Source organism: Peromyscus maniculatus, chromosome 4 (genome assembly GCF_049852395.1).
Source record: "Peromyscus maniculatus bairdii isolate BWxNUB_F1_BW_parent chromosome 4, HU_Pman_BW_mat_3.1, whole genome shotgun sequence".
Lineage (NCBI taxonomy): Eukaryota > Metazoa > Chordata > Mammalia > Rodentia > Cricetidae > Peromyscus > Peromyscus maniculatus.
The window spans coordinates 108937873-108964373 of NC_134855.1; the positions used below are offsets into that span (position 1 = coordinate 108937873).

The 26501-nt window shown below is 40.9% G+C and overlaps 1 protein-coding gene across 4 annotated transcripts in view; it reads left to right on the plus strand.

Annotated features, from left to right (window-relative positions):
• The window catches only part of Atrn (attractin), a 151679-nt gene that overhangs the window by 41019 nt on the left and 84159 nt on the right, over positions 1–26501 (plus strand). For all 4 annotated transcript variants that reach the window (XM_076570657.1, XM_006984562.4, XM_076570656.1 and 1 more), the window contains exons 7-11: positions 17867–17957; positions 18778–19021; positions 21295–21478; positions 22509–22663; positions 25854–25938. In XM_076570657.1, the coding sequence (XP_076426772.1) occupies positions 17867–17957; positions 18778–19021; positions 21295–21478; positions 22509–22663; positions 25854–25938 (759 nt within the window). The remainder of the gene's footprint in view (positions 1–17866; positions 17958–18777; positions 19022–21294; positions 21479–22508; positions 22664–25853; positions 25939–26501) is intronic.

Genomic DNA, 26501 nt, shown 5'->3' on the forward strand with positions numbered 1-26501 from the left:
AGTTTATAGTTTATGAGAATAACCTGCCTTTGTGTAATAATTTCCAGGGTTTGAAGTCTGTTTGTGCTTATTTGAAGGTAGAATATACATTATCATATTAGAGTTAGCTATGGAGAATAGACTTCAAGAAGAGATTTATAAATACTGTCCCATGCAGATTTTATAGCCTGGAAATTTTTCTGTTAGTGCCCGTCGGGCTGTGGTGGTACATGCTTTAATCCCAGCACTCAGGAGGCAGAGGCAGGTGAATCTCTGTGAGTTTGAGGCCAGTCTGGGCTACAGATCGAGAATCCAGGACAGGCATCAAAACTACACAGAGAAACCCTGTCTCGAACCCCCCCCACACACAAAAATAAAACCCTCAAAGCCCACTCCCAGTGACACAACTCCTCCAACAAGGCCACACCTCCTAATCCTTCCTAAAACATTTCAATCAATTAAGGACCAAGTGTTCAAATTCATGAACCTGTTGGGGCCATTTTCAATCAAACCACCACACACAGTTTTTGAACCACCCCAGATATAGTCATTAAAACACAAAGTAATTTAGGACAGTGAAATCAAACCTTATAAAACTGATGAAAACTTCAACCTTCCAAAACAAGTTAAATGATAAGATAGTGATGTGCGTCATGACACACATCACTAGACAAACTCAGAAGTGGAATGATCAAAGTTAACAACTCTAAAATAATTTCAGAATTGAAGACAAATATGGAAGGAGACACATCTATAAACGCAATAGATACTGCTTTGGAAAAGGAATATTGAATTAGGAATCTTTAAATCATACAGAAAGAATTTAAATATCATTTTTTACATGTATGTATTAATTTTGTGGGTATGTGTGTGAGAACTCATGTTCCATAGCACTTGTGTGGTGGTTAGAAAATGACGAGGAGCCATTCTCTGCCTCCACCCTGTAGCTCAGACTCTCTCAGGGCCACACCTGGGTCTTCAGACTTGGCAGCAAAGTGCTTTTTTTTACCCTCTGAGCCATCTTTCTGGCCTTAGACATTTTTTAAAATGATAACTATAGTTACAAATCTTGAACACTGTATGTAAAACCAAGAAGAGAAACTAAACAGTAGCAAAATAATAATAATAATAATAATAATAATAAGGGCTATGTACTCCTGAGCACAATGAGCGACATGGCAGTGAGTCCTAAGGCTTTTCTTTTTACCTGTGTATCTTAAACTTACTGTGGCAGACATTGGCAGTTTGGAAATAATGATAGTTACAGGGGGAAAAGCCCTAAGGAAACCACGTGGGATGTAGCCCAGTGGGAGGGCTCTTGCCTTGTACATACAAGGTCTGTGGTTATATAGCTAGCATCTCAAGAGAATAACAAATTTAAAGCAAGGTCTTCCAGAAAAGCTTGTGCTGTCTCTTTAGTCCAAGGATTTAGAAAGACAAAATTTTAATAGTAATGTCTCTGTGCCAGCCAGATACCACAAACACTTAGCCCTGGCCTCACCTGTGCCAGTAAAGTCCACGTGGAGAGCCTGGATGTCCGTTTGTGCCAGGATCTAGTGATACCCGAGCTATTAGGGTTAGTACCAGAGACACCAAAGAGGGAGAAAAGACTTTCAGCTCCACCACAGAGAAATAAAGCTTCCACCGTACAATACCAGAAGAGACCGTGTGGAGAACTTGGACTTCTACCCTCCACGGACTTTCTCCATCCCAGTGGAGTGGTGTCAGAGAAGGCCTGCCATAACAGAAGATAGAGAGTCTCACAGCATGATATACAATAGCATATACAGTCTCAGCCAAGACAATCTCAATTTGAATGAGAAAATAGTTAAAGAGACAGTGACGTTGGGGTGACTCACATTAGAATTATCTGACAAGGAATTTAAAAGCAGCTGTCTTAAAAATGACAATGAGCAGCTGCACATATACAAAACAAATGAAAGAACAGAAAGTCTCACCAAAAAAAAAATAGAGAATATACAGACTATCAGAGGCCAGATTAAGGCACTTGACCCACAGGCCTGATGACCTAGGACCAACATGGATGGAAGAAAGAATCGACTCCTGAAGGTTGTCTTCTGACCTTTGGGCCTTGGCATTTACATGCCCTTGCCCCAAATAAATAAATGTAATAATAATATTAATAAAAGAATATTAAGTTGAGGGCCTGGAAAGATGGTTGAGCTGTTAAGAGCACTTAATCCTGCTAACAGCCACCCGAGACTTCAGTTCTAGAGTACCTGGCACTCTCTTGTGGCCTCTGTGGGCACTGCATGGATGTAGTACACAGACAAATGCTGCAAAACTCCTGTATACATAACATAAAAAAGAAGGTTAAAGAAAAACAATTACAACTTGAGGACACTTCATTTTTCCAGCACCAAATCAGCCTGTTTGTGTTGTTGGTTGTTTTTACTCTTTACTCTTTTGGCTCTTTGCTCCTTGGGGCCTCGCCACACAGCTCTCAAATAAATCACACACGGAGGCTTATCCTTTCTTATGAATGCCCGGCCTTAGCTTGGCTTGTTTCTAGTCAGCTTTTCTTAACTTAAATCATCCCATCTACCTTTTGCCTCTGGGCTTTTACCTTTCTCTGTTTCTGTATGTCTTTTCTTTCCTTCTTATTCCGTGTCTGGCTGTGTGGCTGGGTGAAGGGCCCCTTCTTTCTCGCTCCTTCCTCTTTGCTTCCCAGATTTCTCCTTCTGTTTAGTCTTTCTGCCTGCCATCCCTGCCTATCTTTTCTCTGCCCTGCTATTGGCTGTTCAGCTCTTTATTAGAACAACCAGGTGTTTTGACAGGCAAAGTAACACAGCTTCACAGCGTTAAATGAAACATAAAAGAATGCAGCACATCTTTGCATCATTAAACAAATGTTCCACAGCATAAACAAATGTAACACATCTTAAAATAATATTCCACAACATCTTTGGAATCCTTCCAGTTCATGAGAGACACCAGTTCTCCATTGCTGTCTGTGGTACCAAGTGTTGATTGAGGATCAAGATCTGGGGCAAAGCCTCTTAGTTTGTCAACAGCATCTTTTCTCCTTTGGTTTGCTGTTATCAGGGTCACTGTCACATAGAGATTTCCCTTTGTATCATCCTGTCCTTTGCCAGCTTTTTGAAAATTAGGAAATGCTTCAGTGAACTCTGGACTCTCAGTTTTCTTCAGGTTCCCAAGTATGATTGACATCTATAAATTCCTTTGCCTTCTGGAAAACCCCTGCCCTCCTATCATTACATGTAATCCAGGCCCTGCCTCTTCTGCTTTTTCACTCTTTCTGTTCATTTTCTTCTCCAGGCTTGGCAGTGTACTTTTATTTGGGGGCTTTTTTTAAAACTGAAAACTTGAGGTGTTCACTGCTCCAGACATGGGGCCTACATCCCTGGGCTGTGCACCTCAGCTCAGCCTCGTCCCTTCTTGGTCTTGCTCTTGTAAAGATTTGTTTTTATTTTTATGTGTGTGAGTGTTTGCCTGCATGTATGTCTGTGAGCCAGGTCTTCTGTTTTTTTTTTTTTTTTTTTAAAGTTTATTTATTATGTATACAGTGTTCTGCCTGCATGTATGCCTGCACTCCAGAAGAGGGCGCCAGATCTCATTACAGAGGGTTGAGAGCTACCATGTGGTTGCTGGGAATTGAACTCAGGACCTCTGGAAGAACAGCCAGTGCTCTTAACCTCTGAGCCATCTCTCCAGCTCCCAGGTCTTCTGGTTTTAATTGGAGTTTTTCTTTACTTGGTCTTTGAGATTGTAAGGTGAAGATTGATAAGATGAAGACTAGGCTACTTAATACAAAGAGTCCTTTTTCTCACTTGATCTTACTAGCCTTATACCCAAAATATGAGACAACCAAAAGTGTGAAGAGTAGAAGAAACTTATACTACATTTATTTTATATTATCCACGTAAAAGAATTTGCAAACCTATTTCCTGTTTCCTGTGTTGGCAAATCCATACATGTATTTTAGAATAAAGCAAGTTTTCCCTAAATGACTAAAAATCACTTCCTTAAATCACTTTGAAAAATAATAATACTCAATCTTCCTGCTAGATATTTCTCTTGATATTGATGTGTATGTGTCTCTGTGAGTGAACGCTGTGTACGTGCAGTGCCGTTAGAGGTCGGTAGAGGGCGCTGGACGCCCCTGAGGTGGAGTTCCCGCAGTTAAGGCATAGCTGCGGGGACTCAGCGTGGTCCTGTGGAAAAGCAGCAAGCACTCTAATCCACGGCGGCTGTCCAGTCCGTGCCGGATGCTGCCTTCAGTTCACAGAGGGTGCCTTTACCTCCTCGAGTCTATCTATGCCCAGTTTTCACAGTTCTCACCCATGTATATGTTTATGTCATGAAGCCACAAGAAGAGGCTTGACTGAGTCTTTCTGACAGTATGAATCACAGAAATGATACCCTGTCATCTTTGCTTCCTACTGGTCATTAATTCTGTTTATACTCAAGGGAGGGTATTATACATGGATATAAACACCAGGAAACAGAGAGGTGGGGAGTGTCATGGGTACTCAAGTTGTGATATATCATCAGGTCTTAGTGGCATGATCTTTAAAATCTTCCCTAAATCTGGAGCTGAGGGTGGTGGCATGTGCTTGTCCTTGGTCCCAGAACTCAGGTTGCAGAGGCAGGAAGATTGTGATTTTGAGGCTGGGATAGGTACATATAGAGATCCTGTCTCAAAAATAAACAAACATACAAAGAAAAGCCTGACTACTCTCACCACGAGTGCTGCTTCCATCAAAAGAAAAGGTAAAATTAAACTTGTAAAAACGATTTTTCTTCCTGTTGTTGACACTAGATATTTGTAAGAGCCACATGTGTCACTTGTGCGATTTTACTCTTGCCCTGTCATCGTTTCCTTCCGCGTGTGTGTGTGTGTGTGTGTGTGTGTGTGTGTGCGTGCGTGTGCGTGCGCGTGCGCGCCACATGCAAACCATGGCAGAAGAGGGCATTGGATCACCTGAAACTGGAGTTCCAGAGAGCCATGAGCCCGTTATGTGGGTGTTGGAAACTGAGTCCAGGCCCTCTGAAAGATCAGCAATGGCTCTTAACTGTGATCCTTCTTGCTAGCCCACAGGTTTCTCTCTTGAAGCAAGAAACCTAGGTATCATTTTGATACTTCCCTTCCTTTATAGCCTTCCCTCATAACTTCATATCAATTTTCACCAACGGTCAACAAATACATGCTGTATTTATTTATTTTTAGGTCTAGCCTGCTGTTGGTTTCTACTTAGTCTCTAGCAATAGAATTCTGTCAGATTTATGTTTCTGTTGCTTTTAATCCATTTGCAAAGGTGAATGGATTGTATTTAAAAATTGCAAATCCCATCATTTACTATATTCTTAAAAGCCATTGTTAGCCATGCTTGGTTGTGTGTCACAGCTCTGAGGGAAAAGGCTTCCCTGTTGGAAATGTGGCAGCTCTGAGGGGAGATTTCCCCAATGCAAGTGTTACAGCTCTGAAGGGAACGGTATCCTGGCAGTTGGGAGCCAGGAATGACACAAAGTCACATGCAGATTTATTGAGAGAGAAAAACCTAGGAGGGTGGCTGCCTCTGCTTGGAACAGAAGTTACAGAGAACTGAGCAGAAAACGGGGTTTGTATAGCATTTCTTGGGAGATGGAGCTTTCCAGGGTAGAGATTTCCAGGATGGGGATTGGTAGGATTTCAAGTCCTGAGCTTGAGGCAAGCCCAGGGATTGTTAGGATTTCAAGCTCAGGGATTGGTGGGTCTTCAGGTCCTGAGCTTGGGCTTTCTCCTCTGTAGAGTGGAGCCTGGCTGTTAGAGGTCCTCAGGAGCAGGGCCTGGCCACTCAGGAACCTCGAGGGGCTTGAAGGTTGTGCATGCCTGTCCTTCAGCATTCTGGAAGTCCGGTGAGGAGAACAGTGAGTTAGGATCCAGCCTGCACTATATAGCAAAAAACAAAAGCCACACACACATAGAAAAAGCCTCCCATTAATACCGTCCCGTTAAATATAATGGCCCCGTGTCCCCATTTAACCACTGTTCGCATCCCACATCCTGTTTGTTTCTCTTTTGCCTTTGTCCTCTGTGCTGCCCTAACAGTTTTCTTTCTTTGCATCAGTGTTCGTTCTGTCTAGATGTTCTGTTTCTGTGCCTGAGGACTGGTTTCTCTCATTCTTTACAGCTCAATCTAATTGTCTCACCAAGAGATCTTTCCTGACCATCTGGTTCAGACAGGTTTTCCCTGTTGTTTTTCATAGTTCTAAATGACTTCCAAGTACTGCTGCTTATCTTAAATCATGTGTTTGCCCATTATAGCACATACCCATTGTTTGGACTTGATTTACTCTGTCAGCTCAGGATGTAGTTCACAGAGGGTGCTCAGGTAAGTACTTATAGCCACTGGGGAGCAAGCAAATTCTCCATTTACTTCACACATATTCTAGATGTATGTATTAATGGCACTGTAATTTGCCTGTAAGCCTTTTTTTTTTTTTTTTTAGATTAGAACATCTTTTCTATGTATGTGTACTCAAGAAAAACATGAGTTGTTTTAGGGCTTTATATATTTCATACAACTATTGGTATAGTCATAATTCTTGCTTTACTAATTTTCTTGGAATTTCAGTGAATATAGTGGTTCTTTTTTAAAGTAATATTTTGGATAGGAAGATCCTGTCTCAAAATATAGTTCAGCTGGTAGAGTGCCTGTAGCATTCAGGAAGCCCTGGGTTCAATCCCCAGCACGTCATAAATGGGACATGGTGGCATATGCCATCATCTCAGCACTCTGGAGGTGGAGAAAAGAGGATCAGGAGTTCAAGGTCATCCTTAGCTATATAACAAAATTGAGGTCAGCCTGGGCTACATGAAATCCTGTCTGAAAATCAAAAAGGAAAGTTGTGAATTGGAATTTCAGTTATAAATTTTATAGTCATTTTTACTTGTTCTTATCAAGCACATTCCAGGAGTTACCTTTATATTCTTTCTCCCACAACCCTACTAAGCCACAATTTTAAGTTACATTAAAAGACATTTCCTAAGCTGGGAGTGGTAGTTCACGCATGTAATCCTAGCAGTTGAGAGACTAATGTGGGAGGGTTGTCACAAGTTTTTGAAACTTTCTGAATTCCAGACCAGCCTTACTACATACAGAGTAAGAACCTGTCTCAAAAATATAAAACACAATGAAATGCAGTTTCTATTTTAAGTCACCTGGTGATCCTCTTACAAAATAAATGGTCTTGGCTTCCTGCATTAAGATTCCAGTTGAGCCAGGTGGTGGTGGTGGACACCTTTAATCCCAGCAGAGGCAGACAGATTGCTATGAGTTTGAGGCCAGCATGGACTACAGAGCTAGTTCCAGGACAGCCAGGGCTCCACAGAGAAGCCCCCTCTTAACCCCTCCTGCAAAAAAAGACAAGAAATATTCCAGTTGAGCTGTGCACATGGTGGTGCAAACCTTTAATCCCTGTATCTCAGTACTCATGGGGCAGAAGCAGGTGGATCTCTGTGACTTCAAGGCCAGCCTGGTCTACATGGTGAGACTTTGTCTCAAAATAATAATAGTAATAATAAAATGATCACCACTGAAAACTTTATAATTGAATTTCCTTCTTTCTCTGGGTAAAAAAGAGGTAGGCTTGTTTTTTTGTTTGTTTTATTTTTATTCTAGTTTGTTTTCTGTTGCTGTGATAAAACACTGATCAAAACTAGCTTGGGGAGGAAAAAGTTTGTTTTCATCTTACACTTCTAGGTAACTATCCATTGCTGAGGGATGTCAAGTGAGGAACTTAAGCAGGAGCAGACCAGCTTGCTTACCAGCTTGCTCACTAGCTTGCTGGCTCTCCTGCTCATGCTTCGCCAGCTTTCTTACATTTTATAGCCCACCTGCCTAGTGATGTACTTACTGCCCATTGTAGGCTAGGCCCTTCTGTATCAATTAGCCATCAAGAACATGCCTCACAGATATCCCCGTAGATCAGTCTGATCGAGGCTATCCCTCAAATGAAGTTTCTTTTTCCCAGGTGACTGTAGTTTTTGTCTGTCAGGACAGCCTGAGGTCTGACTAAATGAAAAGGAAGAGAGGGGATGGGGTGGGGTATGCTAGCTTGGGTACTGGCATTCTCCTTTCTCTGCTCCCGAGTTGGTCCCATAGACCACTTTGCTCCCATTGCCATGCCTTCCTGGCTCTGATGAACTGCATAATTCAAAGTCCTCTGCACTATGAGCCAAAAGGAACCTTTCTGCCATAGTTATTTTTTGTCATGTATTAGGCAATGGTGAGAAAAGTAACCAATACAAGTCCCAAATCTAGAACAAAGCAAACTGGTTGGATATTTTTTTAAAGCTATTTCAATTGTAGGAGGAGAAGTAGTTGCTAAGAAGGATCAAGTGAAAAGTAGAGAAATGGAGCAGGTGGTTGATTCCCCTGAAGCCGCAGCTCTTGTTCCCGTGGCAGTACAATGCACTGCAGATAGGACGTTTACACCCGAGGAAGGGATGTCTGGGGGTTGTGTTCTAAAAGATTGCACATCTTCATCCAGGCCCCTGCATTTTACCCGACTTCAGAGAAGTAAGGACGACCCCAGTGAGTAGCACCAGCCCCCATGTGAAGCTTTGTGGAGACCTTTCCCACCGTGTCTTTTGTAGACAACTTGGATTTAAATTCTGCATAAAGCTGAAGGAGTTTGAAATGAAGTGGGAGGTTTTTTAGACCTAAAGAAACAGGAATAAATAATATCAAGCAAAACCTAGAAGCTAAATGATTGGTGGATTGAGATAATTCCAGTTAACTCAGAGAAAATGGTTGAAAGGTTAGAGAAAAGCAAAAATACATGAAAGATAGGAGGTGTCAAATACATAAAATTACTGTCCCCGAGGAAAAGAACCACAAGTAATAAGTGGGTTGAAATAGCAAAAGGTGTTTCAGGAAAGTTTTACAGCATTTTCTCAGTGGGTAGACAGACCTAATTTGATCAAGTTCTGGATGGTTCTGTACTCTCTGCTGGCTGTGGTGTATCCACTCTCCGAAGAACCTTTGCTTAGATTTGGTAGCGGTCAAATTCTGTTAGTGGGTTGCCTGGACGTTGTAGGAGGGTGGAGTATGTGCCCTGTAGTCTGATGGTGAGGGGAATGAAAGGACATTTAAGGTGTAGACCACATGATGTCAATATGGATATCTGGAGTGGGCCAAAGATGGCAAACTCTAGACATCTGAGGAACCATGAATCAGCTAAAGATGGCTGACACTGAATGTTTAGGAATTCATAGTGTACAGTGATTAAATCTGTTATATAGCTGTTTCTGGACAAATGCTACTGTTGTGTGAATTTTATATAAATATGCTTTTGAGATTAAAGGTAAGCGGCCTTTTCCCCAGAGTGAATAAAATTTGTCACATCTCTTTGCGGCACCTCACATTTTCTTTAGTCTCCTAGCTTCCTGAGACTCTGCTTCCCTGATTTCAGATCTTGGACCCCACAGATGGTCACTGGGTTGCCAGCCAGAGGAGGAGGCTTGTGAGGGAGATGGCTGAGCTATGGAAAAGACCTGTTTCTGATTCCTGCATTCCTGTGCTTATGTGTGTAGGAGGACATGGGGTCCACAGGCTTATAGCTAGCACCAGAGAACACAGAACTGTTCAGCACGTGGGCTTTTTCTTCAGGGGAAGAAATTGACACCTGATTGCCCGGAAGGCTGGAGTGGATGCTGTTCAGTAACCTGGTGATTTGCTGTTCTACAGAGCCAGCCCTCCTGGAATCCCCCAGACTCCTGAGCATTGTTTCTCAGTCAATGTAACCCATCCTCATGAAGGAAGTCCCATGTACTTTGCAAAAGAGTTTGCTATTTGACTTTTTACAAACCCTTGCTCCCTGATCCTTATCCTGAGCATTGTTTCCCAGTCAGTAGAAGAAACCCATTCTTGTAGAAGAGGTCATAGGTGCTTTGCAAAAGACATACACCTTGTAAGGGAGTTTCCACATAGCTGTGCTTTAAGCTTTGTTGTGATAATTGTCACAAGGGAGCTTTCCCCCAAAATTTTACTGTGTTTAAAAATGTAAAAAATAAACCACTTGGTGTCAGATTCCAGAAGTTTGAACCAATCCTGCCAAGTCATGCTGAACTGAGTTTTCCTTCTTGTCTCTGGAGGTTCATTTCCCTGCGAGCCATAACACTTGCAGGGATCCCCACATATGTGCTTGTCCAGATCTAAGAACCAATTGTTTAATATTGTGAAGAACAATTAATTTGGTCCTTAGAATTTCTTACGCTGTGTTTCATTCATATTGTTCTTATGTTTGCTTCATTTGTGCTGTGAAAAAAAAAAGATAGCCTATTTTCCAAGCATCTTTTGGGGGTTCATCTTACCTAGATGCTGGGGACATGCCAGCACTTAAGTCAACTAGCATGCTGACAGAGTAGGAACAAAATGTATTAAGATACAGATTTAGACCCTCCATGCCATGATGGGACACATTTGGAAACTTCTGTATTTCGTATGTATCTTTCTGCCCCCTCAAGGTGTAGGCATGTGGTCTCAAACCTAAAGAGTTCTCAAAAATACCATCCAGTAAGAATTCCACAAAAGTGTTACAGTGCTTTTCAATGCACTTCTCATGTCCTAAGTTTGATTCAGTTTGCAAAGAGATTTCATGTCTCAAGACTTTTTTGTGTCTATTAAATTAATGGATTGAAACAATCTTACCTCCTCTTTTTTTTAAATAATTAAATTTTTTCATTTATTTTTACATCCCAACCTCAGTTTCTTCTCCCTCTTCTCCTCCCATTCCCTTCCTCTGCCTACCCCCACACTATCCACTCCTCCTCTGTTTCTATTCAGAAAGGGGCAGGCCTCCCCTAGGTATCAACAAAGCACATCAAGTTGAGGTAGGACTAAGCTCCTCCTTTATATTAAGGCTGGGCGAGGCAACCCAGTGTGAGGAATAGGTTCCCAAAAGCCAGCTCAAGTGTTAGGGTCAGGCCATGATCCCACTGCTAAGAGTCCCACAAATAGACCAATCTACATAGCTGTTACACATATGTAGAGGGCCTAGGTTAGTCCCATGCAGGCTCCCTAGTTGTTGATCCCGAGTCTGTGAATGCCTATGAGCCCAGGTGAGTTTCTCTGGGCTCCTTTGTGATGATCTTGACCCCCCCTGGCTCGTACAGTTCTTCCTTGTTCTTCAACAGGATTTCCAGAGCTCGGCCCAGTGCTTGGCTGTGGATTTCTGCATTTGTTTCCATTAGTTACTGGATGAAGGCTCTCTGGTGACAATTAGGGTAGTGACCAATCTGATTACAAGAGATGGCCAGTTCAGGCACCCTCTCTACTATCATTAGGAGTCAGCTGCGGTCATTCTTGTAGATTCCTGGGAGTTTCCCTGGCACCAGATTTCTCCCTGACCCCAAAATACCCACCCCCCCCAATTAAGACATCTCTTTCATTACTCTCCTCCTCTTGCCCCCAACCTGATCCCTCATATTCACCCCCACCCCCAACCTGATCCCTCATATTCACCCCCACCCCCAACCTGCAGTTTACCCAGGAGATCTCTTCTATTTCCCCTTCCCAGGGAAACTCATGCATCCCTCTTTGGGCCATCTTTGTTACCTAATCTTTCTAGGGCTATGGATTATAGCATGATTATCCTTTACTTTACAGCTAATATCCATTTATGAGTGAGTACATACCATGTTTGTCTTTCTGGGTCTATGTTACCTTACTCAGGATTTTTTTCTAGTTCCATCCATTTGCCTGTAAATTTCATAATGTCATTGTTTTTTTTTATGGCTGAATAATATTCCATTGTGTAAATGTACCACATTTTCTTTATCCATTCTTTGGTTGAGGGCCATTTAGATTGTTTCCAGGTTCTGGCTATAACAAATAATGCTGCTATGAACATAGTTGAGCAAGTGTCCTCATGGTATGATTGAGCATTCTTTGGGTATATGCCCATTATTGGTATAGCTGGGTCTTGAGGTAGATTGATTCCCAATTTTCTGAGAAACTGCCATACTGATTTCCAAAGTGGCTGTACAAGTTTGCACTCCCACCAGCAGTGGAGGAGTGTGTTACCCTTACTCCACATCCTCTCCAACAGAGACTGTCATCAGTGTTTTTGATCTTAGCCATTCTGACAGGTTTAAGATGGTATCTCCGAGTCATTTTAATTTGAATTTCCCTCATGACTAAAGATGTTGAACAATTCTTTAAGTGTATCTTGGCCATTTGAGATTCTTCTGTTGAGAATTCTCTGTTTAGATCAGTACCCCATTTTTAAATTGGATTATTTGGTATTTTGGTGTCTAATTTCTTTATGTATTTTGGAGATTAGCCCTCTTTAGATGTGGGGTTGGTGAAGATCTTTTCCCATTCTGCAGGCTGCCGTTTTGTCTTATTGACTGTGTCCTTTGCCTTACAGAAGCTTTTCAGTCTCTCTCTCTCTCTCTCTCTCTCTCTCTCTCTCTCTCTCTCTCTCTCTCTCTCTCTCTCTCTCTCTCTCTTCTTGAGACAGGGTTTCTCTTTGTAGTTTTGGTGCCTGTCCTGGATCTCGCTCTGTAGACCAGGCTGGCCTTGAACTCACAGAGATCCTCCTGGCTCTGCCTCCAGAGTGCTGAGATTAAAGGTGCTTTTCAGTTTCAGGAGGTCCCATTTATTAATTGTCCATCTCAGTGTCTATGCTACTGGTGTTCTATTCAGGAAGTGGTCTATTGTGCCAATGCATTCACAGCTACTTCCCACTTTCTCTTCTATCAGGTTGAATGTAACTGGATTTTGTGGTCTTTGATTCACTTGAACTTGAGTTTTGTGCAGGGTGATAGATATGGATCTATTTGCATTTTTCTACATGCTGACATCTAGTTGTGTTAGCACTGTTTGTTGAAGGTGCTTTCTTTTTTCCATTGTATAATTTTGGCTTCTTTGTCAAATATCAGGTGTTCATAGGTGTGTGGATTTACATCAGGGTTTTCAATTTGTGTCTGTTTTTATGCCAATACCATGCAGTTTTTATTACTATAGCTTTGTAGTATTGTTCTTTTGAGGTCTTTGAAGAATTATGTTGGAATTTTGATGGAGATTGCACTGAATCTGTAGATTGCTTTTGGCAGGATGGCCTTTTTTTTTTTTTTTTTTTTCTGAGACAGGGTTTCTCTTTGTAGCTTTGGTGCCTGTCCTGGATCTGTAGACCAGGCTGGCCTTGAACTCACAGAGATCCACCTGGCTCTGCCTCCCGAGTGCTGGGATTAAAGACTGCGACACCACTGCCCAGCAGGATGGCCATTTTACTTTGTTAATCCTACCAATCCATGAGCATGGGAGGTCTTTCCATCTTCTGATATCTTCTCCAGTTTCTTTCTTCAAAGACTTAAAGTTCTTGTCATACAGGTCTTTCACTTGTTTGGTTAGAGTTACCACAAGATATTTTATGTGGCTATTATAAAGGGTGTTGTTTCCCTGATTTCTCAGCCCATTTATCATTTGTATATAGGAGGGTTACTGATTTTTTTGAGTTAGTCTTGTATCCAGCCACATTACTGAAGGTGTTTATCAGCTGTATGAGTTCTCTGGTAGAATTTTTGGAGTCACTTATGTATACTATCATATCATATCATCTGCAAATAGTGAAAGTTTGACTTCTTCCTTTCCAATTTGTATCCCTTGATCTCCTTTCGTTGTCTTATTGCTCTAGTTAGAACTTCGAGTACTATATTGAATAAATATGGGGAGAGTCGACAGCTTTGTCTTGTTCCTAATTTTAGTGGAATCGCTTTGAGTTTCTCTCCATTTAATTTGATGCTGGCTGTTGGCTTGCTGTATATTGTTTTTATTATGTTTAGTTATGTTCCTGTATTCCTGATCTCTCCAAGACCTTTATCATGGTGCTGGACTTTGTCAAAGGCTTTTTCAGCATCCAATGAGATGATCATGTGTTTTTTTTCTTTCTTTCAGTTTGTTTATATGATAGATTTTCATATGTTGAACCATTCCTGCATCTTTAGATGAAGCCTACTTGATCATGGTGGATGATCTTTTTGATGTGTTCTTGGATTTGGTTTGCCAATATTTTATTGAGTATTTTTGCATCAATGTTCGTGATGGAAATTGGTCTGTAACTCTCTTTCTACCTTGAGTCTTTGTGTGTTTTGGGTATCAGGGTGACTGTAGCCTATTAAAAAGAATTTGGCAGTGTTCCTTCTGTTTCTATTGTGCAGAACAGTTTGAGGGGTATTGGTATTAGCTCTTTGAAAGTCTGGTATAATGCGCTGAAACCATCTGGTCCTGGGATTTTTTTTTTTTTTTTTGGTTTGGAGACTTAATGACTGCTTCTATTTCCTTATGGGGTTATGGGTCTATTTAAATTGTTTATCTGGTCTTGATTTAGTTTTGGTATTTGTTACCTATTCAGAAAATTGTCTATTTCTTCTAGATTTTTTTCAATTTTGTGGAGTATAGGGTTTTGAAGTGTGACCTAATGATTGTCTGGATTTCCCCAGTGTCTGTTGTTAGGTCCCCCTTTTGGTTTCTGATTCTGTTAATTTGGATATTCTCTCTGCCTTTTAGTTAGTTTGGACTCTTTGTTTCATTGATTCTTTGTATTCTCTTTGTTTCTATGATTTTGTTGAATATATTTTCTGTGCCTTTGAGCTAGGATTCTTTTCCTTCTATTGGTATTATTCTTAGGTTTGGTCTTATCATGGTGTCCCAGATTTCCTATGTTTTGTGTTAGGAATTTTTGGGATTTAACATTTTATTTGACCGATGAATCTATTTCCTCTATGGTATCTTCAATGCCTGAGATTTTCTTCCATCCCTTGTATTCTGTTGGTGATGCTTGCATTTGTAGTTACTGTTCGCTCACCCAGATTTCCATTTCCAGAATTCCCTTGTTTGTGGTTTTTTTTCTTTTCTTTTTTTTTATTGCTTCTATTTCAACTTTCAAGTCTTGAATTATTTTCTTCACCTGTTTGATTGTTTTTTTTCTTGGCTTTCTTGAAGGGATTTATTGATTTTTTTTCCCCCCAAATTTTTGTTTGTCTTTTCCTCGATTTCTTTAAGGGAACTTTTCATTTCCTCTTTAAGGAGCTCTGTCATCTTCATAAAGTTATTTTAAGGTCATTTTCTTGTGCTTCAGCTGTGTTGAAATGTTCAGGTCTTGCTGTCTTAGGATCGCTGGGTTCTTGTGGTGCCATATTGCCCTTTCTGTTACTGAATGTGTTTTTACACTGGCATTTGCACATCCGGATTTGGAATGATTATAGGTCTGGGTGTTGATTCTTGTGTTGTCTTTGTTGGATGGGTGTTTTGTTCCTTTCTTATCTGTTTCCTTTATTACCTTCTGGCCTGAGTGGCCAAGGGTTCTGATGCCTAGCAGCTCTTTAGGGTCAGTAGGGTGTCTCAGCTGAGGTTTGTGGGGGTTTGGGTGCCTAGATTCACATATCATCCTGTTCTTCCACACCTGTCAAGAGCTATTTATTTATTTGCATAGCCTTGTTCTTCAGTGCAGTTTAAAAAGAAAACAAAACAAAAACAAAAACTGAATGGAGTTAAGTTGTTTTTGCTTTTATAAAATTTTGTACCTGAAAAAAAATAGTGAGGTAGAGACAGAGAAAGACCAGAGGAAGGAGGAAGAGAGAGAGAATGAGAGTGACAGATAATTCTTCAGGGTCTACACAGAAAAGTTAAGTACTGAAGAAGGGAAACCTTAAGCTAGCCTCAGCTCTTTGCATAGCAACAGCCGATGCCAGTTGTAACTCTCAAGGCAGCAACATACGAATGGTATCAGTATTTTACCCAGCCAAGGCACCCTTCACCTGTGATGGTGTCAAGCAAGTGCTCTTAATCTCGAGGGACACCAGGGCAGGCATGCGTGAGAGCTCTGCGTTTAAACATCACTTGAGCGAGGCATGGTATCCTATGCTTCATCTTGGCACTTAGATTGCTTGGGTGAGAGGACCACAAGTTCAAGGCCAGCGCCTACACTGTACTTGGTAAGCGATAGGAATTCCAACCATGCCCCATGGTCGTGCATGCCCGTCATCTCCGCCTAGTCATTTCTGGGTCTGCGAGTGGGCCTGTGTGCGCAGGTGCATCCTGGCTTTTATAAGGCGGTGCCATGTTCCCCGTTCCTTCCACAGGCCTGATCACATCTGTCCCGTTGTCTTGATAAAACTCTTGTTAGTAGATTCTGTCATGTGTCATGACTTTTCCTTTGGGGCCAGAGTGCTGAAAAAAAAAAAAAATTTTCAGTGAGACTGTCTCAAACCAGAACACAGCTTGACAGTGAACTCCAAGCAGTAAAAAATTGAAGAGCTGAAGAAGTCATTGTAGGAGGACTGTGATGAGGTCGCTTCAGCTTATACACAGACTCAGTACTAATCACTGTTGGATTAAAGTTACAAAATGGAATGTGAATGTTATGAACATGGACACTGTAAGTTGTAGAGCAAAACTAGGAGAAGAAATGGGATTGGAAATGTGAATACTATGGTTTTCAACTTCAAAGCAGAGAGCTAATAGAGTCCAAAATTAAGTAGTATGTACCTTTGAAACTTCAGTGAGTGACTTTCTTAATTAAATAGTTTAACAAAAGCAATAAATAGTAACTATCAGTAGTTAATTATTAAAACAAACAGAAATAATTTTCATCTATTTTAAAAATAAATATCCTAAAATATGTAAGTTAAATACCAATTTATGTGTTAGTCACACTTAATAGATGTCTCCATTTTGTTATATTTGTTTCAGATGGTATATACTAAGACAGAGGAAAAGTTCAGAGAAAAAAGCTAACAAATGCCAGTGCGTTCTCCTCTGTCCAGGTCAGGAAATTAAAGTTCCCAAGTGCAGAGGAAGGCCGTATGTACCTCTGCAGAGTCACAGAGTGCAAAGGAAGGCCTGATGTACTGCTCCAGAGTCACAGGGTGCAGAGGAAGGCCTGATGTACTGCTCCAGAGTCACAGAAACAATCAGGGTCCTGATGCTAGTGTTACTTGCTTTAAATAGATGTAAAAATGTGGTAGAGTTAGTAATTCATAGTTTTATGTATCTGTTTGCCTATCTTGTGATGCCCTCTAACACAAAGCTTCATCAGCAGATATTCTTTTTAGTCTTTATAAAAGCTATATTCACACATGTTGGTTCTCTTCTTCTACACACATGTGGATCCCAGGGATAGAATTTGGTATTTAGAATTCTTTAAATGAATTTATAGTATGATTGAAATGTTATAATTATATTTTAGCATTCTTGGAATGAATGATTAAATCAAAAGAAATACCAGTATTTTCGTTTAAAATATTCTTTGAAAATTTCATACACACACACATATACACATAATCTTGATAATATCTACCCCAAATTCTCCCTTCCACTCCCTCCAGATCTCTCCAGTGTGTGTACATGCTTATGCACACACATGTTGGTTCTCTTCTTCCACCGTGTGGGTTCCAGGGATAGAATTCAGGTGGTCAGGCTTGTGCAGCAAGCACTGTTACTCACTGAGCCGTCTTGCTTGCTCAGTAATTTTCTTTTAATTATCATCCTCTTTCAGTACTTGCCTTCAGCTTGTCACTATTAAATGAATGAAAGTTATTGTGAGCTACTAAGTTTAAGTCCTTTTATAATAGAAACTCCTGTGGCTTAGATTGTTATGTCGAAGAGGTTTGCTTGAAGCTACAGAAGCTCCGGGTAGATGTATATATCCCAGGGTTGTGTAGTCGGCCTCCCTGTTGTGAGTTCTCACACGCTCAATGGGCCCAGGTATCAGATATGCTTGCCAGAATAACATGTGCCTCCCTTATCCCTGGTTGTTTATTGAAAGTCTCTGAACTGGATTATATCATAAATAGAAGAATACAAGATGTCCTGTTTTATCATTTGGGTGAAAATGTGGTCTGTTTGTTTTGTAGGTATGACCTGGCTTCTAGGGAGTGGCTGCCACTAAACCAGTCTGTGAACAGTGTGATTGTAAGATATGGCCATTCTTTGGCATTACATAAGGTAAACTATCTCAACTCTTTACCAAGCAAGAAGCCAACTCTTCTTGTTGCTTTATGTCATTGAATAGCTCTTCAGCTTTGATTTTTATTGGTATAAACTTTGGTGTGATGGGAGTATATAATTGGCCAAGTTGTAATTGGAAATTGAAGTTGGAACTATTTTAATTCATGGTATTGTACTGGGATACTGTGGTTACAATGCCAAGTGGTTAAGAATGAAGATGGAAGTGTCAGTGAGCCCCACGCTTATTAGCAAGTTTAGCCACATTGCAGTGTGACTGAGTAATCATTTTCATTTCCTTGTTTTTATGCATGTGTTGTAGGATGAGGGAACTTCATTTTCTAAGTCATTTTTTTTCTGTAATACATCTCATGTGAAGAAAGTGCTTTAGAGAGATAAAGAATGTGATTTATTTTATTTTGTTCTTTCTGTATCTTGTTCCTAGTAATTCACTGAAAAGTACATTTTACTCATACTTCTTCAGCTAATAATAATAATGAGGTTGTAAACCAATCTTTTTCTGTTCTCAGATATTATGTTTTAAAAAGATGTATTTATTTTTATTTTATGTGTATGGCTGTTTTGCCTGCTTGTGTGTCTGTGCATGCTGGTCCACAAGAGGCCAGAAGAGGAGGGCATGAGAACCCCAGGAACTGGAGTTACATACAGGTGGTTGTCAGCGGCCATGTGGCTTCTCGGAACCAAACCCTGGTCCCCTCCAAGAGCAGCAGCTGCTCTTAACTGCTCTGCCATCTCTTCAGCCCTAGATTTGATTTTTTAAAAAATGGTTTTAAAAATCCTGTTTACATCTTTCTTGTAGGATAAAATCTACATGTATGGAGGAAAAATTGATTCAACAGGGAATGTGACCAATGAGTTGCGAGTATTTCATATTCATAATGAATCGTGGGTATTGTTAACACCCAAAGCAAAGGAGCAGTATGCAGTAGTTGGACACTCTGCACACATTGTTACACTGGCGACAGGCCGTGTGGTCATGTTGGTCATCTTTGGTCATTGCCCACTCTATGGATATATAAGCATTGTGCAGGAGTATGACTTAGGTATGTATATTTTTTTCCAGTGGATGCACCTTGAATATCAGATCAAAAAGCCCTACCCTTATTTGGAGAGTTTAAAAATTCAACCTAACCTTGATCCAGTACTTTGCCTTGCAGTAGTTAATATCACTATATAACTGGTAAGATCCAAGTTGTTGATGTCCCTGTGCAACAAACATTTGTTACTGTTAGTTTGTCAAAGATAGCCAAAACAGCACTAAATGCTTTGGGTATCAAAATAAGCATAATGTAAAACAATAAGCACTGTAAAATAATTTTGTATAGCCCTTTAGAGGTTAGTTTAATGCAGTGTTATTTTACCTTAAGGTATAATCTTCCCTTGTGTTCAGTTTTGTTGTTTTTCATTGTATATGTGAGTGTCAGAATTGAAGTTTTGATAAAGTAGTCCTATAAAGTACATCTAAAGATCATTAAAGTACATCTGAAAATCATAAGGAATCACTAACGATCATAGGAAATTAAATGTCTCTGAGAGAAATTTGAATCTTTAATCTTTAAAATTTATTTTAAAAATCAGAATCTTTAAAAATTTCTTCTTTGAAAGTTTCATGCATGTATCCATGCATGTATCTTGATCTTACCTACCACCCATTTTCTCCATCCATCTCCCCATAGGCTCCTCCCCAACACACCTTCTTCCCAGATTTATATCCTCCTTTCGAGGGCTAACATACTGAGTCCAGTTAATGCAGCCCGTTTGCATAGTTGTGGGGTCACCCACTGGGCCATGAACAGTATACTAGTACCCCTAAAGACCAGTGCCTCTCTCTTCTGAAGACTAGAGCAGCCTTCTACTACCAGTGGGGCTTCTTCTCAGCTGTGGGGGGTCTTGGCCGCTCCTCCCTGCTGTATGCTGGAATTTTTACCTTGCTTGATTTTGTGTAGTTCCTGTGCAGTAACCACAGCTGCTGTGAGTCCATGTGTGCAACAGCATGTCAAGTGTAGGGGAGGCATTTCACAGACGTTTTCTTATCCTCAGGCTCTTACATTCTTTCCAAGATGTTCGCTGAGTCTTGGGGCAGAGGTTGATACCTACCTTTCTGTGGCTGAGCACTCCCTCATTCTCGGCACTCTGAACCTTAAATTAATCACTACCCATTGCAAGAAAAGCTGCTTTGACCACAGCTCAGAGTAACACAGATTTCTGTACTTAAACACAGTTATTTAGAAGGCAGTTTGACAACATGACTTTAGGAAAACAACGTCAACAGGTTCTCTTCTTGAGTCCATGACTTCCTGAGCTGTGAGTTTTGACCGTGCTTGTGGAGTAGCCCTCAAACCTGACTGAAGAGACTGTGGTCACCCACTGCTGATGGTCGTGTCACTGTTGGACCAGGGTAGGGTACATCTTTGCTTTTCAAGGGACCAGCATTGGGTACGACCGTTGGTGACTTCTTCCCCTCAGCAGCTTACATAACACCTTCTAGCACTATGACAGCTAGCTAGCAGGAATGGCATTTCTTACTCTGTTCAGGATTTATTTTTCCATATCCTGAAACCAAATATACTCAGTGTCTTCCGCGGTAAGATTCTACCATCTAGTTATAGTGGGCAACCAGGAGCATGGCAACAGTCTATATTTTTAGATACCTGTCTGACTAGTGCCCTGTAGGAAGGTAACCTGTAACTGAGATTTTGAGTTAGCATACAAACCTGCAGGCTTTCATAAGGTTTCTCCATGAATCCTTAGTTTTCATTAACCCAGCTCTTACTCTTCTTTTCTCCCACACCCCTTTTCCCCACTTAAACATTTGGCTCCCAATACCCACCCCCCCACTTCTTTCCTATCACTTGTGCTTTACTACACTGAATAGTAATAATAATACTACTTCCTCTTCCTCCTCCTCCTCCAAGTCATCCTCGTCCTCGTCCTCCTCCTAAGTCCTCTTTCTTATTTTAATTGTACTGGGTATTAAACCCAAGGTCCTTGTGCATGCTAGACCAACACTGCCATTAAGGTATGTCCCCAGAACTTTTTCTTTTGAGATGAGGTCTCATTAAATTGTCCAGGCAGGCCTTGAACTTGTCATCCACCTACCTCATTTACCTAGTACCTGGGACTCTAGGCCTGCACCGGCCAGGCCTGGCTAGATGCTCTTTCATCTTTATAAATAAGATGAAAGTGTATCCTGAACTTCCTTCTTTTGCTCTTAGCTGTTTAGACTTTAAACTACTGTTTAAATAGTTTAAATTAGTTAATGCTTAATAAGAAGAGGAGCCTGCAACATTGACTTTAACTGTCTTTTCTTTTCCAGAAAAGAACACGTGGAGTATACTACACACTCAGGGTGCTCTTGTCCAAGGGGGCTATGGCCACAGCAGTGTTTATGATCACAGGACCAAGGCCCTGTATGTCCATGGTGGCTACAAGGCTTTCAGCGCCAATAAATACCGCCTTGCAGATGACCTCTACAGATATGATGTGGATACCCAGATGTGGTGGGTGCTTTTCCTCAAGCTTTCCCTTGACGGTGTAGATTCTGGACAGGCAATTGGTTGAAAAAGACTGTGCTGCAGTTTGTTTTCTGTTCAGCATTGTGTGCAACAAAGTTAGGAAATAAATAAGGTAAAAAGTTAAGGTAGTATTTGTTTAGTTGCTGTCTGTTAGCCTTTCTGTTGTTAGGATAGTTAGAAAGTGCTTACTTAGTGTTGCGGGCTGATTTCACTTCTCATCCACTGAACTGTACTATAGATTTCATCTCTTCAGAATTCTCAGGAATAAAGTTGTGCTGATTTTAAACCTACTTAAAAAGCATAACCTTTCTCTTTTCCTTTTTTGGTGTTGGGGATCGAACCCAGGGCTTTGCACATGAATAGGCTGCACTGTCAGTCAGTGTACTGTTTAACTTTTGTCTTGATCAGCAAAGTGTCATTGTTGGGGGCATTTGCTGGTTTATCCTTTTAAAACGTCAAACAGGGTGTTTCATACCTCTGTTTCCCTCACTCTGAACTGTAGCTCAGCCTGTACTTTTAGCAAATTTAAATTTGAGTTATGAAATAATTATAAAGCGTTGATCTCCATCTCTCCCTCCTTCCCTCTCTGCCTTTCTGTCTCAACATACAACAGAGACCATGCTGTGGATGTAATTTTTCATTGTCATGGAGATCACTGTCTTCAGTGGCTGTGCACCACTGAGCCTATACAGTTGGAAGTTCTGATCTCTAGCTTTTGCATTACTAATAAAACATTAAGCATAAATTTTGATCTGTAATTTTATATAATTCTTACCTCGGAGCTGGAATTATAGAGCTATAGGTTGTGATCGTTTTAGGGCTCTTATTATAGTTTCCTAAACTTTTTAGAGACTTTTATGAATTTATTAAGGAAGTGGCTTATATATAGGGAAAATCAAGTACTGCACATCTGTTGCCGAAGTTATAAAGTAATTAATTACATGTAAGTTGGCAGATAGCTAAGTATTCTTCTAAAACTAACCTTGTATTTATTATTTTTAAATAAACTCAAAAGGACCATTCTTAAGGACAGCCGATTTTTCCGTTACTTGCATACAGCTGTGATAGTGAGTGGAACCATGCTGGTGTTTGGAGGAAACACACACAATGACACATCCATGAGCCATGGCGCCAAATGCTTCTCCTCGGACTTCATGGCTTATGACATTGGTAAGTTTCCCAAAGATGTTTTAGCTTTAGGAGTATTTTCTTTGCCTATGAACAACATTGAGGATTGATGTTAAAATAATTGCACCATCTGAAAGAAGCCCAGCCAGGCAGTGGTGGCACACACCTTTTAGCACTTGGGAGGCAGAGGCAGATAGATCTCTTAAGTTAGAGGTCAGTCTGATCAACAGAGCAAATTCCAGGACGGCTAAAGCTACACAGAGAATCCATGTCCTGAAATACCTGAATAAATAAGTAAATAAAGTTAAAAAAATAAAGAACTCCCAAGTGGTAGAATTTATATTTATTTGAGTAAGGTTTCACATTTGTTGAAAAGCATTAGTTTACATTAAGCTACATTAAATTCTTTTTGAAGTCATTTTTATTAATTGCTTGAAATCTTTATTTTTTTAAAGGCTGATTTAACTGGCATCTTCTTTGATAGCTGCCTTACATAGTAGTGGTGTGTAGTTGTAACTACAAGCTTGTTAAGTTTCATGAGGTCTGCATTAGCTGTACGTCATTTTCTGGAAACCTGTCTTCACGCATGCTTTTGACCAGAAGAGGGCAGTGTTTACTTATTCCTAGAAAACAAACATCTAATGTTCTTTTGTATTAATACCATCAGATATTCTTTAGTTTGTTTTTGTTTTGCTTTTTGAGACAAGGTCTCACTATGTAGCTCTGGCTAGCCTGGAACTCTTTATGTAGATCAAGCTGACCTTGAACTCAGAGTTCTTCCTGCCTCTGCCTCCTGAGTGCTAGGATTAAAGGTGTGTGCCACCACATCTGGCTAGGTGTTCATTTTAAAAATTATTCTTACTGTGGCAAAATATACATAATAACACTCACCACCTTAATGTTTTAAGTAGTTTAAGTGAACTAAATATATTTATGATGTTATTTATACCATCCATCTGCATGCTGGCTTCTTATAAATGGAAACCCTCTGCCCTTAAGTAGTAGTTCCTCTCTTCATCCTCACTCCAGCCTCTTGAAATCATATTCTTCTGATTGTCTCTGATTTTGACTAGTCTAGGTAAGATGTCATTATTTTAACAATCTTGTTTATTTTTATTTTATGTGTATGAGTGTTTTGCCTGCATGTATGTTAAGTACACTGTGTGTGTTCAGTGTCCATGGAGGCCAGAAGTAGGCATTACATACAGTTCCATTGGGACTGGAATTACGGACAGCTGTGAGTTGAGATGTGGGTGCTGGAACTACATCCAACCCTGTGGAGGAGCAGTGAGTGTCCTAACTGCCGGGCCATCTTCTGAGCCCCAGGTGTTTGTTTTTACAGATGTGGTTGTGCTAGCCACTGAGCTGTTTTTTTTTTTTAAAGATTTATTTATTATGTACACAGTGTTCTGTCTGCATGCATGCCTGCACACTAGAAGAAGGCATCAGATCTCATTATAGATGATTGTGAGCCACCATGTGGTTGCTGGGAATTGAACTCTGGACCTTTGGAAGAGCAGCCATCTCTCCAGACCACCACTGAACTTTTAAATTGAGAATGACGGATACATTATAGTCAGTTCTTCTTCAAGCTGGAGGAAGCAGAGAAATGAGAAGGTGTTGGGAAGATGGAAAGAATAGCCTTGGGCATGCTGTGGTGAAAGCTGCAGGCAGATTGGAGGCTGTCAGGACAGAGGGCATAAGCTGATGAGTTAGAGGAAGGATCTCTGGGGAGTAGGTAAGAGGTCCAGGGGTCTTGCTACATTGTGGTTCCAGGTAGGGTCTGGTCAGGTCTCCCTGTGAGGAAGATGGGGTTGAGGCGAGCAGGAAGTGAGGGCTGCTGCTGCTGAAGCTGAATGAAGGTGTGGCTGGATTCTAGAACCTGCATCTGTCTCAGGTGAGACAGTGGCCATGAGCCTGGCTCTGCCGTGGCAGCTGATGTGAGGTCCAGCAGAGCAGCTGAAGCACGAGCCATGCAAAGGACAAACCAGGAGATCTGGGAGAACTAGGAAAAGACTTGGACATTCCACAAAGTTCAATAGGATCTTTTTTTAATTTTCTGCCTATACTTTTTCAATTGCCTTAAGATTCAGAGGCAAATAGAAAACAGTTGTGAGCCTGGCATAGTGGCATATGCCTTTAATCCTAGCATTTAGGAGGCAGAGGCAGGTGGATTTCTGAGTTGGAGGCCAGCCTGGTCTAAGGAGCAAATTCTAGGACAGCCAGAGCTACACAGATAAACCCTGTCTTCAAAAACAAACAAAAATAAAAAATTTGTGAAACCCTGTGTTTTGCTATTGTAGACTTTAAAATTGCCTTTTTTTTTTTTTTTGCCCCGTGACAAGATTTTACTCTATTGGAAGGCTCAAATTTGCTGTGTATTTGTAATTGAGGCTCACCTTGAACTCCTGGTCCTCCTGTCTCCAACTCCCCAAGTGCTAGAATTACAGATGTGTATGCATGCCTAGCTTAAAATTTATTTATTTACTTATTTATTTTTGGTTTTTCAAGACAGGTTTCTCTGTGTAACCCTGGCTGTCCTGGAACCTGCTCTGTATACCAGGCTGGCCTTGAACTCACAGAGATCTGCCTGACTCTGCCTCTTAAGTGCTGGGATTAAAGGTGTGCACCACCACTGACCAGCTGCATTAAAATTTTTAAGTTAGAAAATGTCTTGGTGGACTGGCTGGAGATGCATCTCGGCAGTAGAGTGCTTACCTGTCATACACAAGGCACTGGGGCTGATCCCTAGCACCACAAAGAAGAAGAAAATTCAGAACTAAAGCAGACATTCTGGTGGGCAAAAATGGCAAACAGTAGAGTAGTGACAATCCCAGTGGATGCTGTGGGTGAGAAATGCATTTGTTGATTGGCATCTCTGTGCAGTACTTTTATTTCATGCCCTGAAATACTGCTGCTGCTGTCCTTTACACATAATAGCATTACTAAAAAGGAAGAAAAGCATCTTTTATAAGGCTTCGTTCACTGCATTCTTCTTTATTTTTTTCTTTTTATTTCTTCCTTTTTTCTCTATATAATCCTGGCTGTCTGGAGCTCACTGTGTAGACCAGGCTGTCCTTGCATTCACAGAGATCCTCCTGCCTCTGCCTCCTGAGTGCTGGAATCAAAGGTTATGCCACCACTCTTGGCCTACATTCTTCTTTCTAAAGACTGTCAGTTCCTGTTGACTGTAAATGACAGTTTCCTCTGAAATGTGTTTTTCTTACCCTAGCTTGTGACCGATGGTCAGTGCTTCCCAGACCTGATCTCCACCATGATGTCAACAGATTTGGCCATTCAGCAGTCTTACACAACAGGTAACTGGAAAGCTAAGGTTATGTTACTGTCTTACATTTTATATTTTTTATATCACTTTTCTAATAGTTCTATTTGAATGGTAAGAGGTTTGGGGAGAAAAAAAAGGAGGGGGCAGTTTAAGTTCAGGCTAAGGTAAAGGGAACAGGACTGGGGAGATTGTGGAGACAAAGAGCAAGTTTGAAGTTTGCACTTCATCTAAGGGTGTGCTCAGGAATCCCTTTCTGACCAGCAGAACTCTTTGTCCACCTGCCCCTGGGAAGTTCAGTCCAGGAAAGGACCTTCAGAGGACTGGGGCCATGGCCCAGCAGTAGACTGCTCTCCTGGCATGCACAAGGTTCTGAGCTCCGCCCCCAGCACTGTGCCTTCCTCAGATGCAGCATTTGCCACAAGGACACGCAGACTGGTCACTTTAAAGTATACTTTAAAGTCTGAAACGCTAAGCAGCCCACTGATGTGAACTTTTCTCATTTTGCTGCTATTATTACTGCTTTCTGCTTCCCCCTTTAAAATTCAAATTTTATAAATCCTGACGGGTGGTGGTGGCGGCACACACTTTTAATCC